The sequence below is a fragment of the Ctenopharyngodon idella genome, chromosome 9, assembly GCF_019924925.1.
Source record: "Ctenopharyngodon idella isolate HZGC_01 chromosome 9, HZGC01, whole genome shotgun sequence".
NCBI lineage: Eukaryota > Metazoa > Chordata > Actinopteri > Cypriniformes > Xenocyprididae > Ctenopharyngodon > Ctenopharyngodon idella.
In genome coordinates, this window is record NC_067228.1 from 1736353 (window position 1) to 1749821 (window position 13469).

At 34.9% G+C, this 13469-nt stretch overlaps 1 protein-coding gene and 1 long non-coding RNA gene across 2 annotated transcripts in view; both read left to right on the forward strand.

The window, feature by feature from the left end:
- Positions 1–13469, forward strand: part of LOC127519121 (uncharacterized) — a 47701-nt gene that overhangs the window by 6411 nt on the left and 27821 nt on the right. The gene's annotated exons all lie outside the window — the stretch shown is intronic.
- LOC127519113 (TBC1 domain family member 8) overlaps positions 18–13469 on the forward strand; it is a 41273-nt gene continuing 27821 nt past the window's right edge. The window contains exons 1-3 of the mRNA XM_051906572.1: positions 18–553; positions 12364–12474; positions 12609–12727. Coding sequence (XP_051762532.1) covers positions 427–553; positions 12364–12474; positions 12609–12727 — 357 coding nt within the window. The 5' untranslated portion in view covers positions 18–426. The remainder of the gene's footprint in view (positions 554–12363; positions 12475–12608; positions 12728–13469) is intronic.

The following is a 13469-nucleotide window of genomic DNA, read 5'->3' on the forward strand; positions in this document are numbered from 1 at the left end:
CCCCATATTCAATCAGCAAACCCGAGCGAGCAAATGATTGACAGGCAGAGAGTTTGTGTGATTGGAGCGGCTGTGATTATCACTGTATATTCGTGAAATTAAGAAACACTTCCAGCAGCTACAATATGAAGGTAAGCTTTTATTTCACCACAGACACGATTGACATCTACACGGATCAGCTGATACATTAAAAAAGCGTCGAGGATTCCTGTCAGTCTGCGCACCGATCAGCTGATATATATACGTTAAGGATAGACGTGAAATGAAACTTCCCTCGCCGGAACCGCGAGCAGGAAAGGCTGGAAAAAGCGGAAATAAACAGTCGCCTTACACGCAGAAAGAGGAACTGCAGCTCTGGGCGGAATATGAGAGTGCGAGTACATACTAGAAACAACAACACGAGCCGCACCGCGAGTGTGTGTGAGGATGTGGATCACTCCTGAAGAAGTTGTGCTGAAAAACGCGCTCAAGCTTTGGGTGACGGATAAATCCAACGATTATTTCCTCCTGCAGCACCGAAGAGGACATGGAGACACAGGGGGAAAAATCACAGGTGAGTCCGAAGATACTAGGTGATGATAAAAATATGTCAGAATATGACTCTGTGGATGAAAACCTGCTTGCTTTTGGATCATAAAGACTCCCTCTAAAGTAAAGTTCAGTCTTTTGTCTAGATCTGAGGCAACAGTTGCATCCTGGTTTTCCTTTTGTCTCTGCTGGGAGTTTCCTTCCAAGAGAATTACATGGAAAATATCAAAACAAACATTCAGAACACTTTGTATGGAAGCCCATTTGCTCCACAAAAGAAAAAATGCCTTTGTAAATCTTACTTATGGCGCAAAAATCCGAAATTATGACATACTAAGTCATGATTTTGACTTTTTATGTCATAGTGATATAAAAAGTCCAACTTATGATAAAATCAGAAGATACTAATCATGACTAAGTCACAATTATGAGATTTAAAGTCGAAATTGTGACTTACATGAGATAAATGTCTAAATTATGACATAAAAATGCAAAATTATGACATACTAAGTCATAATTATGACATGAGAAAAAAAATGACATACTAAGTTATAAATGACTTTTTATGTCATAATGATATAAAAAGTGAAAATTATATGATATAAAGTCAAAATTAAGACATTCTAATTATGACTAATATAAAAAAAAAAATCGAAACCGTGAATTCAAGTCAACATAAGACGAAATTATAAGTCATAAGTCATAATCATGACATTAAAAGATGAAATTATGACATAAGTCAAAATTATGTCGTCATAATGATATAAAAAGTCAAAATTATGATATAAAGTCAAAATTATGTCGTCATAATGATATAAAAAGTCAAAATTATGATATAAAGTCAAAATTTATTAGGACTAAGAGATTAATGAAATTGTGACTTACTAAGTCATAATCATGAGAAAAAAAGTCTAATTTATGACATAAAAAGTCAAAATTATGACATACTGAGTCATAATTTTGATATAACAAGAAAAAAATTGGAGCATTAAAAGATGAAATTATGACATAAGTCAAAATTATGACATCATAATGATATAAAAAGTCAAAATTATGATATAAAGTCAAAATTAATTAGGACTAAGAGATTAAATAATGAAATTGTGACTTACTAAGTCATAATCATGAGAAAAAAAGTATAATTTATGACAAAAAGTCAAAATTATGACATACTAAGTCATAATTTTGATATAACAAGAAAAAAATATGACATACTAAGTCATAACTTTGACCTTTTATGTCATAATGATATAAAAAGTCAAAATTATGACATTCTAATTATGACTAAGATTTAAAAAAAAATCGAAACTGACTAAGTCATAATCATGAGATAAGTCAACATAAGACGAAATTATGACATAAGTCATTTTGTCTGTCATAGTTATGGGATTAAAAAGTCGAAACTGACTTACTGTCATGATCGTGAGATAAATGTAGAAATTTGGATATAAAAAGTCAAAATTATGACTTATTTTATGTCATAATGATATAAAAAGTCACAATTATGATATAAAGTCAAAATTAATTATGACAAAGTTTTAAAAAAATCGAAATTGTAAGTCATAATCATGAGAAGTCAACATAAGACAAAATTATGACAAGTTATTTTGTCTGTCATAATCAAAATTATGACGTATTAAGTCATAATTTTGACATAAGAAGAAAATATGACATACTAAGTCATAACTTTGACTTATGTCATAATGATATAAAAAGTCAAAATTATGATATAAAGTCAAAATTAAGACATTCTAATTATGACTAAGATTGAAATCAAAACTGTGACTTAGTCATAATCATGAGATAAGTCAACATTATGACATACTAAGTCATAATTATGACAGTCAAAATAATGATATAGTCAAAATTATGATCATTAATATAGTCATGAGATAAAAGTCAAAATTATGAGATAAAGTTGAAATTATTAATTTCTATGTCAATGTCGTCTTGGTATCATGTTATAATTTTGAATCTTTATGTCATAAATATGACTTAGTATATTGACTTTGTCCGAATTATGATTTTACAAAAGCATGTACGTTTGTGTGACTCTGCGACAGCTGGAAAAAAGTGGGAAAGTTTTAGACAGAAGACAAGGAAGCAAAACACAGCTATAAACATTCCCTCTTACAAAACAATAGAGATTCATTCATTTTCGCTGTTTTCTTTCCACTTTGCTTCCCACTTGCGCAGTTTTAAGGTCAAAGTTCTTGCAAAACTTCAGCGAGGACACAGATGACTGAAGCTCAGTGAAGATGAACAATGTTCTCTTGCTTTATGGGTCACCTAGTTTAGTTTAATTGAACCTTTTGTGCAGTTCACAGACTTACCTCTTGTCTTTTTTACTGCCTTGTTAAAATGAGGAGATGATAAAGCTCAAACATCAGCTTGTACTTTCACTTTAATATGTCTGTAATTGACACCAAACCTTTGCTCTCAGTGATATTTAATACACTCTTAATAATAAAGGCATCAGTGGTTCCTTGAAGAACCTTTAACATCCACAGAACCACTAAAGGAAGAAGTGGAATAGTCTAAATAGTGGAAAAAAGGTTCTTTAGATTTTTAAAATGCTCTTCACATTAAAAAACACTGAAAGGTTCTCAAAAATGGTTCTTCTATTGCATCAAAGGTGAAAATCCCCTTTTTGAACTTTTATTTTGAAGAGTGCATGACTTCATTGTTATTGTGTAACGATTTGAGCCATCAAACTTACAGTTCTCTTCTGTAAAAGCTGTTGTGTCAGTTACTAGTTACCCTGAACGATTGTGTGTTTATAGCTGAACGAATCACTTTATGATGCAAAGACTGATGAGGGACTGATTTTATTACAGCAGGTCTGCTGTAATTCAGTTTCCAAACTGGATTATGTAGGATCAGGACAACTAACTTGTGTTCTGTTTAGTAAACTAATCACACATCTGAATCTTGTTCCATTGGAAACCAGCTCTACAACCTTTTTTGCATGAAAGTGTTTTCTTTTCACTGTAGCTTGTTGAATATATATATATATATATATATATGAGCAATATCACACTCATAGCCGTGCGATATGGCTTTATATCAGCACGGCTGTGATTCAGCCATAGGTAATCACAGCTTGCTGATATACAGTCATATCGCACGACTACGAGTGTGATGTTGCATTTATACAACAGTGTAAATAAATAAGAAATAACAACGGAGTGTCTTTAAAACCCTCTTGTGCAGAACTACTTCCTTCCGCCACGGATTCAAATCTCAAGTTGACAGTTTGATCAAGCCTCCGTTACTAATTCTGAAACGCCACTTTAGAACTAGTAACAAAGAAATGTTGAGTCCCTCCATTGAAACTCAATGTATTTTGTACAATATTATTGAGAGAGAGAGAGAGCCTGAGCGAGCATTACCTGTGTCTGATATAACATTCATTCTTCAGGTCGATGTCCATAATAATATCCATTATAAAAATTCGTTTGCTGTCCGCTGAGGAAAGCGATCTTTGTATTTGTCCTTTTTACATTTAAGGGAATTTTCCATAACAGTGTTTACACATTTACAAAAGTCCCTTTCAATTTAAAAGTCTCTTGCGACTGACTCATTCACTCGTAAAGTTTGCCGCCATCTAATGGCGTATTAATGTAACTTTCACTCAATTCATATTACGCACTAATGGACCCTTTCTCGATACCAAATACAAATTATTTATATAAAATAATATTTATTTAACAACAATATTTAAATTAACAACAATAGCCATTATAAATGACAAAAAGAAAAGTTAAACGTACAAAAGCAGTGCTCTACGGGTTAAATATAGCCTTAATATTAAATGATTAAATTTAACGTAGCCCAATTTGATTTTCTCAGGAACAAGTATTAGATTAATAAGACCAAAGATTGCCCATTTTATGTACTCAAAATGAATTATATCTCATGTTTAACCACTATAAGAGACAGCGGCAAATCCCTGAAGCACTGGCCGAGATGCAGCTGTTCTCGGCGGGTACTCGAGCACTGAACGGCCGCTGACGGCCTGGAGCTCGCATCTCCGAAAACTTCTAAACAAATTGTAAAACAGGCACTATGATTAAATATGAGTCACATGTTTCAGGTCTAAACAACTACATTCTCGCCTAAAAAAACTCTTAAACTACAGTTCGTGGTACAACAAGTGTAGTATTTGTATGTGTGTATATATATATATATATATATATATTATCCTTTATCATATCAGAAATCCTTGCCACTTATGTGACTGTCATGCTTTGTTTTATTTACAAATACAGATTTGATTTAATATCAATATCAAAGTTGTTTGAGTTTGTTTGACACTTATAAATCAATTCGTTTTCTGTGTTTGAAGCTCTTCCACATCAGTCTCGTCAGAGCTGGACTGTAAAGGGTAACATTACCCTGAGGACGTTTGTGTTTGGAACTGGGAAACATTCCAGGAGAGCCGGTTATTTGTCTTCTACTCTTTCTCTTTCTCTGCTGTGTAGAATGAGCAGGAATGGCAAACATTAGACGCTTATCATCTCCCAACTCTTCAGCTGTGTACACAGAGCTGTCGAAAGAGGAGAACTTCACACGCTTTCAGCTCCTCCTCGTGTACCTTATTATGCTTAACATGAAGTTAACATGATCTTCTTCAGTCTTGTGCTTTTATTGTGAAGGGCTTTTTACTGCCAGTGAAAGATCAGCAGATTTGAGCGTGTTTGATTGGTTCAGGATAACATGAGCTCATGGATTATAACTGACATCATCAGCTTATCCGCATCTGTGATTTACTGTAATCTCTTGTAGTGAGCAAAAGCATTTTTGTGCTCTTCCTTATTGGCATCTGTAGTTCCATGAAGAACTTTATTCTGCTTTTTTAACATGTTCATCTTTCTTTAGTGAGTAATGTTGCTGTTTAAGCATGAAAAATCTCTGCAAAGTTATTCTCTATATCAGTGTCGGTGTTTCTGAACTCCCTGAAAGGCCTCCATTGTAGTCTTGTTTTCTTCACAAGATTCCTCATTTAAATAATTAATATGCAGAATAAAGGGGCGGGGCCTGGTTGAGTTAGTAGTGTGTTGAAACTGGTGGTTATGGTAAGGAGCGGGACATTTCCCAAACACCAATCACAACACACTGCTCCAGCCAACCAATCAGAGCACATTGTGCTTTTCAGAAGGAGGGGCTTCATAGAGACAGGAACTAAACAGAGCGTTACTGACAGACTGGGAAGAGAGAAGCTGCAACAATGGAGAAATATGAGGAAAATAGTCAACATTCAAGCAGGAAAACCTGTTCTTTTGCAAACTTTTTGTTTTAAAAGTGTCAGACAGAAAAATCACATGAGATCTCTTTAAAAGTTTGCAGTGAAAATCAGAGATCTCAAGACTTTGAACTCATTCTATAAAGCTCTGAGATAAAACTGATACTGAATTAAAAAGCTATAAAGTCTTCTGAGCAATGGAAGATTTAAAAAAAAAAAAAAAAAAAAAAAACTTTATTTACAGAAAAATGAAATATATAAAAATATGACCAAAGTCCAAGCTTAAACATTTTTACGAAATTGGAGAAAATGTGAAAAATGGATATAATTTTCAGCAACAGAACACAAAATTCCTCTATTACACCATACTTAAAAATAGAGATGCACTGATATATTGGCCGATATCAGTAAAAAATACAGATGCACTGATATAGTGTGAAAATTTGCTTTTATCGGCCGATGTCGATTATTGGCCAATATATCCATGCATCTCTATTTTTAATCGATAGTGGAAAATTTGCTTTTATCGGCCAATATCGATTATTGGCCAATATATCGGTGCATCTCTATTTTTAACCAATAGTGTGAAAATTTGCTTTTATCGGCCGATACTGATTATTGGCCAATATATCGGTGCATCTCTTTTTTTTTTTTTTTTTTTTTTTTATTGATAGTGGAAAATTTGCTTTTATCGTCCGATACCGATTATTGGCCAATATATCGGTGCATCTCTTTTTTTTTTTTTAATCGATAGTGGAAAATTTGCTTTTATTGGCCGATATATCGGTGCATCTCTTTTTTTTTTTAATCGATAGTGGAAAATTTGCTTTTATTGGCCGATATATCGGTGCATCTCTTTTTTTTTAATCGATAGTGGAAAATTTGCTTTTATTGGCCGATATATCGGTGCATCTCTTTTTTTTTAATCGATAGTGGAAAATTTGCTTTTATCAGCCGATACGATTATTGGCCGATATATCGGTGCATCTCTATTTTTTTAATCGATAGTGGAAAATTTGCTTTTATCAGCCGATACGATTATTGGCCGATATATCGGTGCATCTCTATTTTTTTAATCGATAGTGGAAAATTTGCTTTTATCAGCCGATACGATTATTGGCCGATATATCGGTGCATCTCTATTTTTAACTGATAGTGGAAAATTTGCTTTTATTGGCCGATACAGATTATTGGCCTGCACGCGGGCGGGTACCCGACGGGTGACCCGCCAAATTTTATGTAACGGGTGGAATAATATTTATGTGTCGGGTGCGGTGCGGGTGCAGGTCGGACGTGCGGTAGGCACGGGTAGACTGCGGGTCCAATAGCCAAGACTATTCCAACTCAATTCGGTGCATTTGACAGCTGCTTTCAAATGGTCCCGTGCTTATTTATGTTCACGCTCTGTCTGAAGACTGTTAAAGGCTTCTAATTACAGCAGGATTTGCAGCGCTGAGCATTGTAGCCAATCGCGTTGCATCTGATTGAAAGCTATAGTGATTATTAAAGGGAGCGCGCTTTGCTCGCTTTATGTATTTAATATAGGCTATTTACAATTTGAATAAAAGTTTTAGAATATTTTCCGCGCTGCTACAAGAGGACCAGCGGCCAGGTAAACACTGCTTAGTTTTAGAAGAGACAAAGCTAGTAAATATTTTATCAGATTCATTCGGCATTTAAACGCGGTTAAGCTTAAAGTTAAATAGCCCTACTAAAACATTCTTTGTTCTATTATTTTACTTGTGTTGTTTAATGCAATGTTTAATTAGATGCAGCGACATATAATGCCTAATGTTGGTTTTAGGCTACATGAGAAAAATAGTTTTGTCTACCTGATGTAGGAGATTTAATGCGGGTGCGGGTCGGGTCACGGTTTTTATGTCAAATGGGTCGGGTCAGGTGCGGGCTAAAATTAGTGTTTCTGTCGGATATCGGGTCGGGTGTTCTGTTAATAACTGCGGGTGCGGGTTTACCAAACAGGACCCATTCAGGGCAGGACCCATAGATGTCGGTGCATCTCTATTTATAGTTTAAAAACAGCTGATAGTCAGGGCCAATATATCCTGTCAATAAAAACAGGGCAGGAAAATGCACTGCATTTGTTCTTTGTGTAAAGAAAATGCTAAGAAATCAGTTTGATGTTCGATATTAATAGTAATGATATGAATTATTAACATTCAGAAAGTTAAGAAATATTAATTTAATCTTCAGAATGTAGTTAGTGTGTTAATATTGAGTAATGTGTTTGTTTATAAATTGATACCAGTTACTCTGAAACAAGTTGATAAAATGGAGAGAAAAAAGTTTTTATTTGCATTTCTTTCAAAATATAATGATTAATTATTAATCATTATTAAAAGCTATGGATTAATTATCATTAATTTAAAAGAAGGCAGAACCCCCAAACTATCATTATTGGCAGATATAACTCGAAATAATCGGGTATCGGTGGAGAAATTTAGTATCTGTGCATCTCTACTTAAAAAAAAAAAACTACTAACCAGACAATCCATAGCTTTATAAAAATAAAAATCAATTTGAAGTCTTGATTTAATCATAGCTGCAAACACCATTACAACATTATAATCACCTTTCTGCTCATTTTTCTTTACTGCTAATATATAGATAAAATTATTAAACAATTTACATTCATTTTGGCATCTTTGAGTATATATTTAAAACCAAAAACAAATGTTTGTACAGTCAATTTTTCTTCAACATGTCAAATAAAGGCTTAAGCAATAGAATGATCTGTACTTTCTCATTCGAGCTCAGTACGGTTTATTTTGCACTATATTGTGTAATGTTCATGTTTAGTCTAATCTGTTTAACGGGTGCTTTAATAGCCTACACCTCTTTATCAGCTGGAAAATGTCCTGCAGAGAGGAAATGGTATATTAAAAGCCGACGCGAGAGCCGTAAGCGAGGGAGTGTGATTTGCATTAGCCCGTGTTAAAGAGAGATCATGGGGTCCGTAATGGACTTTAACTGTTTTCATTTTGATTGTGGTGTCATTAGCTCTTGTTGCTGAAATGCTTTTGTTTTTCTTTCCTTTCAATTTACCAGCATTGCTTGTTGCAACAGGGTGATAAAAGTTTCCCAAGGATTTTTTTTTCCATTTCTGTCACTGATAGAGTTCCTCTGGCTTGCTTAATATTATTGATTTGACTGCACCGACACTATTGGATGAGAGCTGAACTGAGCTGGACGATGACATTACTGTTTTCTACAGAACTGAATTGAACTCATTTCATATTTGATGAACTTTACACAGTTATTGAACTGAACAGAATAAACAGAGCTGCTTTACAGCAGAATTAAACTCTGTTTGCATCATTGAATCATTATTTTCCTGTTTATCACTGTACAGCTGCTTTGAAACAGTCTGTATTTTATAAAGTGTTATAGAAATAAAGCTGACTTGACTCAGTCAGCGGACACTTTTCATTCATTTTCTCCAAAATATTCATAAATATATAGTTGTAAGCCATGAACCAAACCTGACAGCTGCAACCAACCAGATGAATCACAACATTTGACTCAAAGCAAACAAAGACAAGACTGTGTGTTCAAATTTTTTGTAAGTAAATGAGCTGCTAATGAAGCACAGAGAGTGACGTCATTAATTCACAATCAATGATGCAATATAAAACTACGTCATGTCAGTTATGTCTGTAGCGCTTTATACAATACAAATTGTTTCAAAGGAGTAATAAACAGGAAAATAACAGTGTTTATTTTGTAAAGTGGCTCTAGAAAAAGATAATAGTGTCACTATTCAGTTCAGTTCAATGTTGAATTCCGTGTCGATGTTGCAAAATTTGTCGATTATGAGACGAATTTAGTTTCAGCTCGGCAGAAGACAATCGTGTCATTATTCTGCTCAATGCACTTCAGATTTTATTTTCATCTGATAGCATCAAATCAATACTATTATTGAATATTAAATTGATTATTAAACTATGTGCCTCTAGTTTTTTGCAAAATATTCATGGATTCAGTGAAGGAATCATTCAAACTGACAGCTCCTGAGTTTTTGAGTGAGTGAATCTTTTGAATGATTCATTTAAAGAATCAGCTTCATTTGACAGCTCATGCTGTGCACCTCAATAGAAAAACATGTTTTCGTGGAGCTCAGAGAACGATTTAAATTTTTTCAGGATTTAAATCAGTTTTTGCATAAACAAAGGCGTTTTTTTTTACCCGACCTTTACTCTATTATCAGCTGTGCTTGTTTCAGAACAGGCGAATCCTGAGATTCCTGACAAAACAAATCTATAGCGCTTTATTCCTTGAGAAACTTCCACCTCAGACATGCTCTGTATCTGTCATTATCAGCGGTTGTCTCTTTTTTTTCTTGTCTCTTTTTCATTTGTGCTGATTCGGGTGGCTGCAGCTCAAATTGGAAAGTGAAACTTTTGTCATGCTGGTGTTAAATCAGGCCATAGGAAGTACGGTAAATTAATAACTTGTGCAGCTCACAGGGACGGTCACAGCTATGCACCTCTAAACGGACAAAAGTTGCATGCAATAAAGCAGTACTGAACTCCTGTATAATACTGACAGATGTCAGTGAAATTTGCATCTAATACTGACATGCTTTTGGAGGCTGAGATTATAGAGAAAAGCAGTGGTCTAATTCAGTGGACAACATTTTGAAACTAGTGATTTTAATGTAGGTTTACAGTACATATTGTTCTGTCTTTCTGTGTGTGATGCAGACTCAAAAGTGTGAGCGTTTCATTTGCATTTGTGATTAAAAATAGATGTGTGTGTGAACTTTCAAATCTATTTAGCAGTATGTGTGCAAATAAAAAAAACACTTCCTGCAGGACTAATGTGTATGTGTATATATATATATATATATATATATATATATATATATATATATTATGTGTATGTGCATATATGTGTGTGTATATAGTAGTTTAAAAAGTAGGCCTAAATAATTACATAATTATTAGATACAGTTTGAAGCAGAAATATTTAAAAACCTAGTGTACCTTTTGCATATTTAGGGGTTCAAGCATGAAGTGCTGAAACCCTATTGTAATTGTAAGGATTTTTATTATTTTTCTTCTGCTGTAAAACTGATCGTGCAGACCAAACCATAAGGCCTAGAGACTTGAAACTTGATTACCCAATCAGCCAATGATATCAGCCAATAGGGGGAGCTACAGCAAACCACTCATAATTCCTAGACCGTTTGTCGTAGACTCTTTCAAGTGTCTTATATCATTGGAATACGTGGCTCAAGACGGACAAAACATATATTCGATTTCATTTCCGCCTGGATTTCATTTTCTGTCATTTTGAATTTTGTCCTAAACCTATTTTTGCGAACTAGTCCTAGGTTTTTTTACCCGATCGGAACCAAACCAGTGCAGAAAGATTCTCTGGAATCTGAATATCAATAATTATTAAAAAAAGGTCGAAATTTCGATTCACGGTCGCTTTAGGGGTGCAAAAACATTTGAAGTGGGCGGAGCCACTTTTACTAAAATGGCTATAACTTGAGAACAAAATGAGGTATTTTCACCAAACTTGGTACACATGTGTATGGGCTCAATCTTTGGTCATGTGAAAAAAAAAATGTGGCGATTTGACACTTGGTGGCGCTATAACAGGAAAAAAGCTTGAAAATGGCTATAACCACCCAATCATTAGTCCGATTGACTTGAAAATTGGCATGCAGTGTCTAGGTCCAAGGTGTTTATGAGGAAACTGGTGTATCTCAAAAAATATGGCCGTCATTAGCCAATGAAATTTGAGCACCTATTAGACAAGGTTAATGGAGGCCGATAGGAATAAAACTTGGTGGGCATTTTTGAGAATTTTGAAATAAATAATGAGTTTTACGCCATGGTGTTTCAGACATACACACAATATTCATATCATTTGATAGATAATCTCATACTAAACAACTTTGCCTCAAGAACCACTGCTGTCAATCAAATCGTTCATTAAATATTCGCGATTATGTAAAAAACCTACTTTTGCGAACTAGTCCTAGGGTTTTCACCCGATCGGAACCAAACCAGTGCAGTACAATTATCTGGACTCTCTAGATCAATCATTTTCAAAAAAAGTTGAATTTTACCCTTTGGGTCGCTATAACAGGGTCATTTAGAAAAAGGGCGTGGAAAAATACACTCAAAAGCCTAAACGAAAACTTAGAACTTCATGAAAATAGGTGAGCACATGTGACAAAAGATTCTAAACAAGTATACAAACTTTTATGGAGATCAGACCATAGGTGGCGCTATAACTGTTAAGAAGCTTTAAAAACCATGTATTTTCGATGGTAAACTGCCTGTTGGCTGTAAATGGTTTTACTTCTGTGATCGAGATGGTTACAGGCTTGACAAATGAAACATACCTTTTTACGTTTATGTGCTTAAAGACCTTAAAGCACCTGAACCCCGATAATTGCTGCTTGCAGCTATATTATTATTATATTGTTATTAAGGAAAAACATTATTTGATACATTTCCATTTTTAAACTTAGGAACACATGTGCTCCTTGGGGAAAAAAAAGTAAGCATCAAACCCTTCGATGGTATAATCTATGAGGTCTGTTTTTATTGCAGGTTTGCTGGTGGGTGCGTTGGACACCGTGTTGGACTCAAATGCGCGAGCGGCCCCGTTCCGGATCGTTCTGCATGTGCCCGGGTCGCAGGTCAGCTGGGTCATAGCCAGTGGTGAGAGCTCGTCTCCTCTCATGTTTAGTGTGATTTCATCTCGTGCTCGTGTGACACACTCTCGTCATAAACACGAGCGTGTTATGCAATCACTCGCACATGTGTGTGATGTTATTATCTGTGTGTGTTTGCAGGAGCCACGATAGAGGAGGTGCTGAAACACTGGAAATGGCTGGATCAGAACATACTGCCGTACATGGCAGTGTTTGAGAATAAAGAAGACGCTGCGAGTTTTGTACAGGGCAAAGTGAAGGTACTTATTTGAGATAATAGCAATAATTGTGCATTTCAATCACATTTTGCCATCCGAATAAGGGAAATTTAAAGCGGTCATGAACTGAGAAATCAAATTTTCCTTGAGCTTTTGATATATAAGAGGTCATCATACTATAAGAATATCCTGCAAGTTTAACGACTAAAACAACTCATTGTGGAATGTGTTGGTTTATTACGTAATAGTGCGACAAAACACCGCCTCTGCAGAAGAAAATCAACCACCTACTTCATCATTGTAATGTTAGCCCCGCCCACTGGTGTGAGATGAGGAGGAGAGAAGAGCAATACAGGACAAAAAATAACATTATCTTTCAAAGGATCCTAATACTAGGAATATGGTTATTTATTTTCATCAATGTGAATGTCTCAGTTGAGCTTTATTTATTTGTATTCGGTACATTTCACCGTGGATTCTTTGGTAAATCAATCGCATTTTGGTGCAGACTTTGCAAACAGGCTTTTACGATATGGACTCGACAGTAAAGCGATATGTCAGTAACTGTGTTAACTCTAACGCCTGATCTGATATGTAATGATTCACGTACAGTCAGATGTGTCAGTAAATCAAACCAGTGACTAAACGCTCAACTTCACATTGTTTCTCTTAGTAGAATGAAAATAACCTGTCATTTAAACTGTGATTAAATTATACATAGAAAGCGATCAAATAACGCTCCCTTTACAATCGCTGGAGCTGTCAATCAAACAGCATGAGTTTA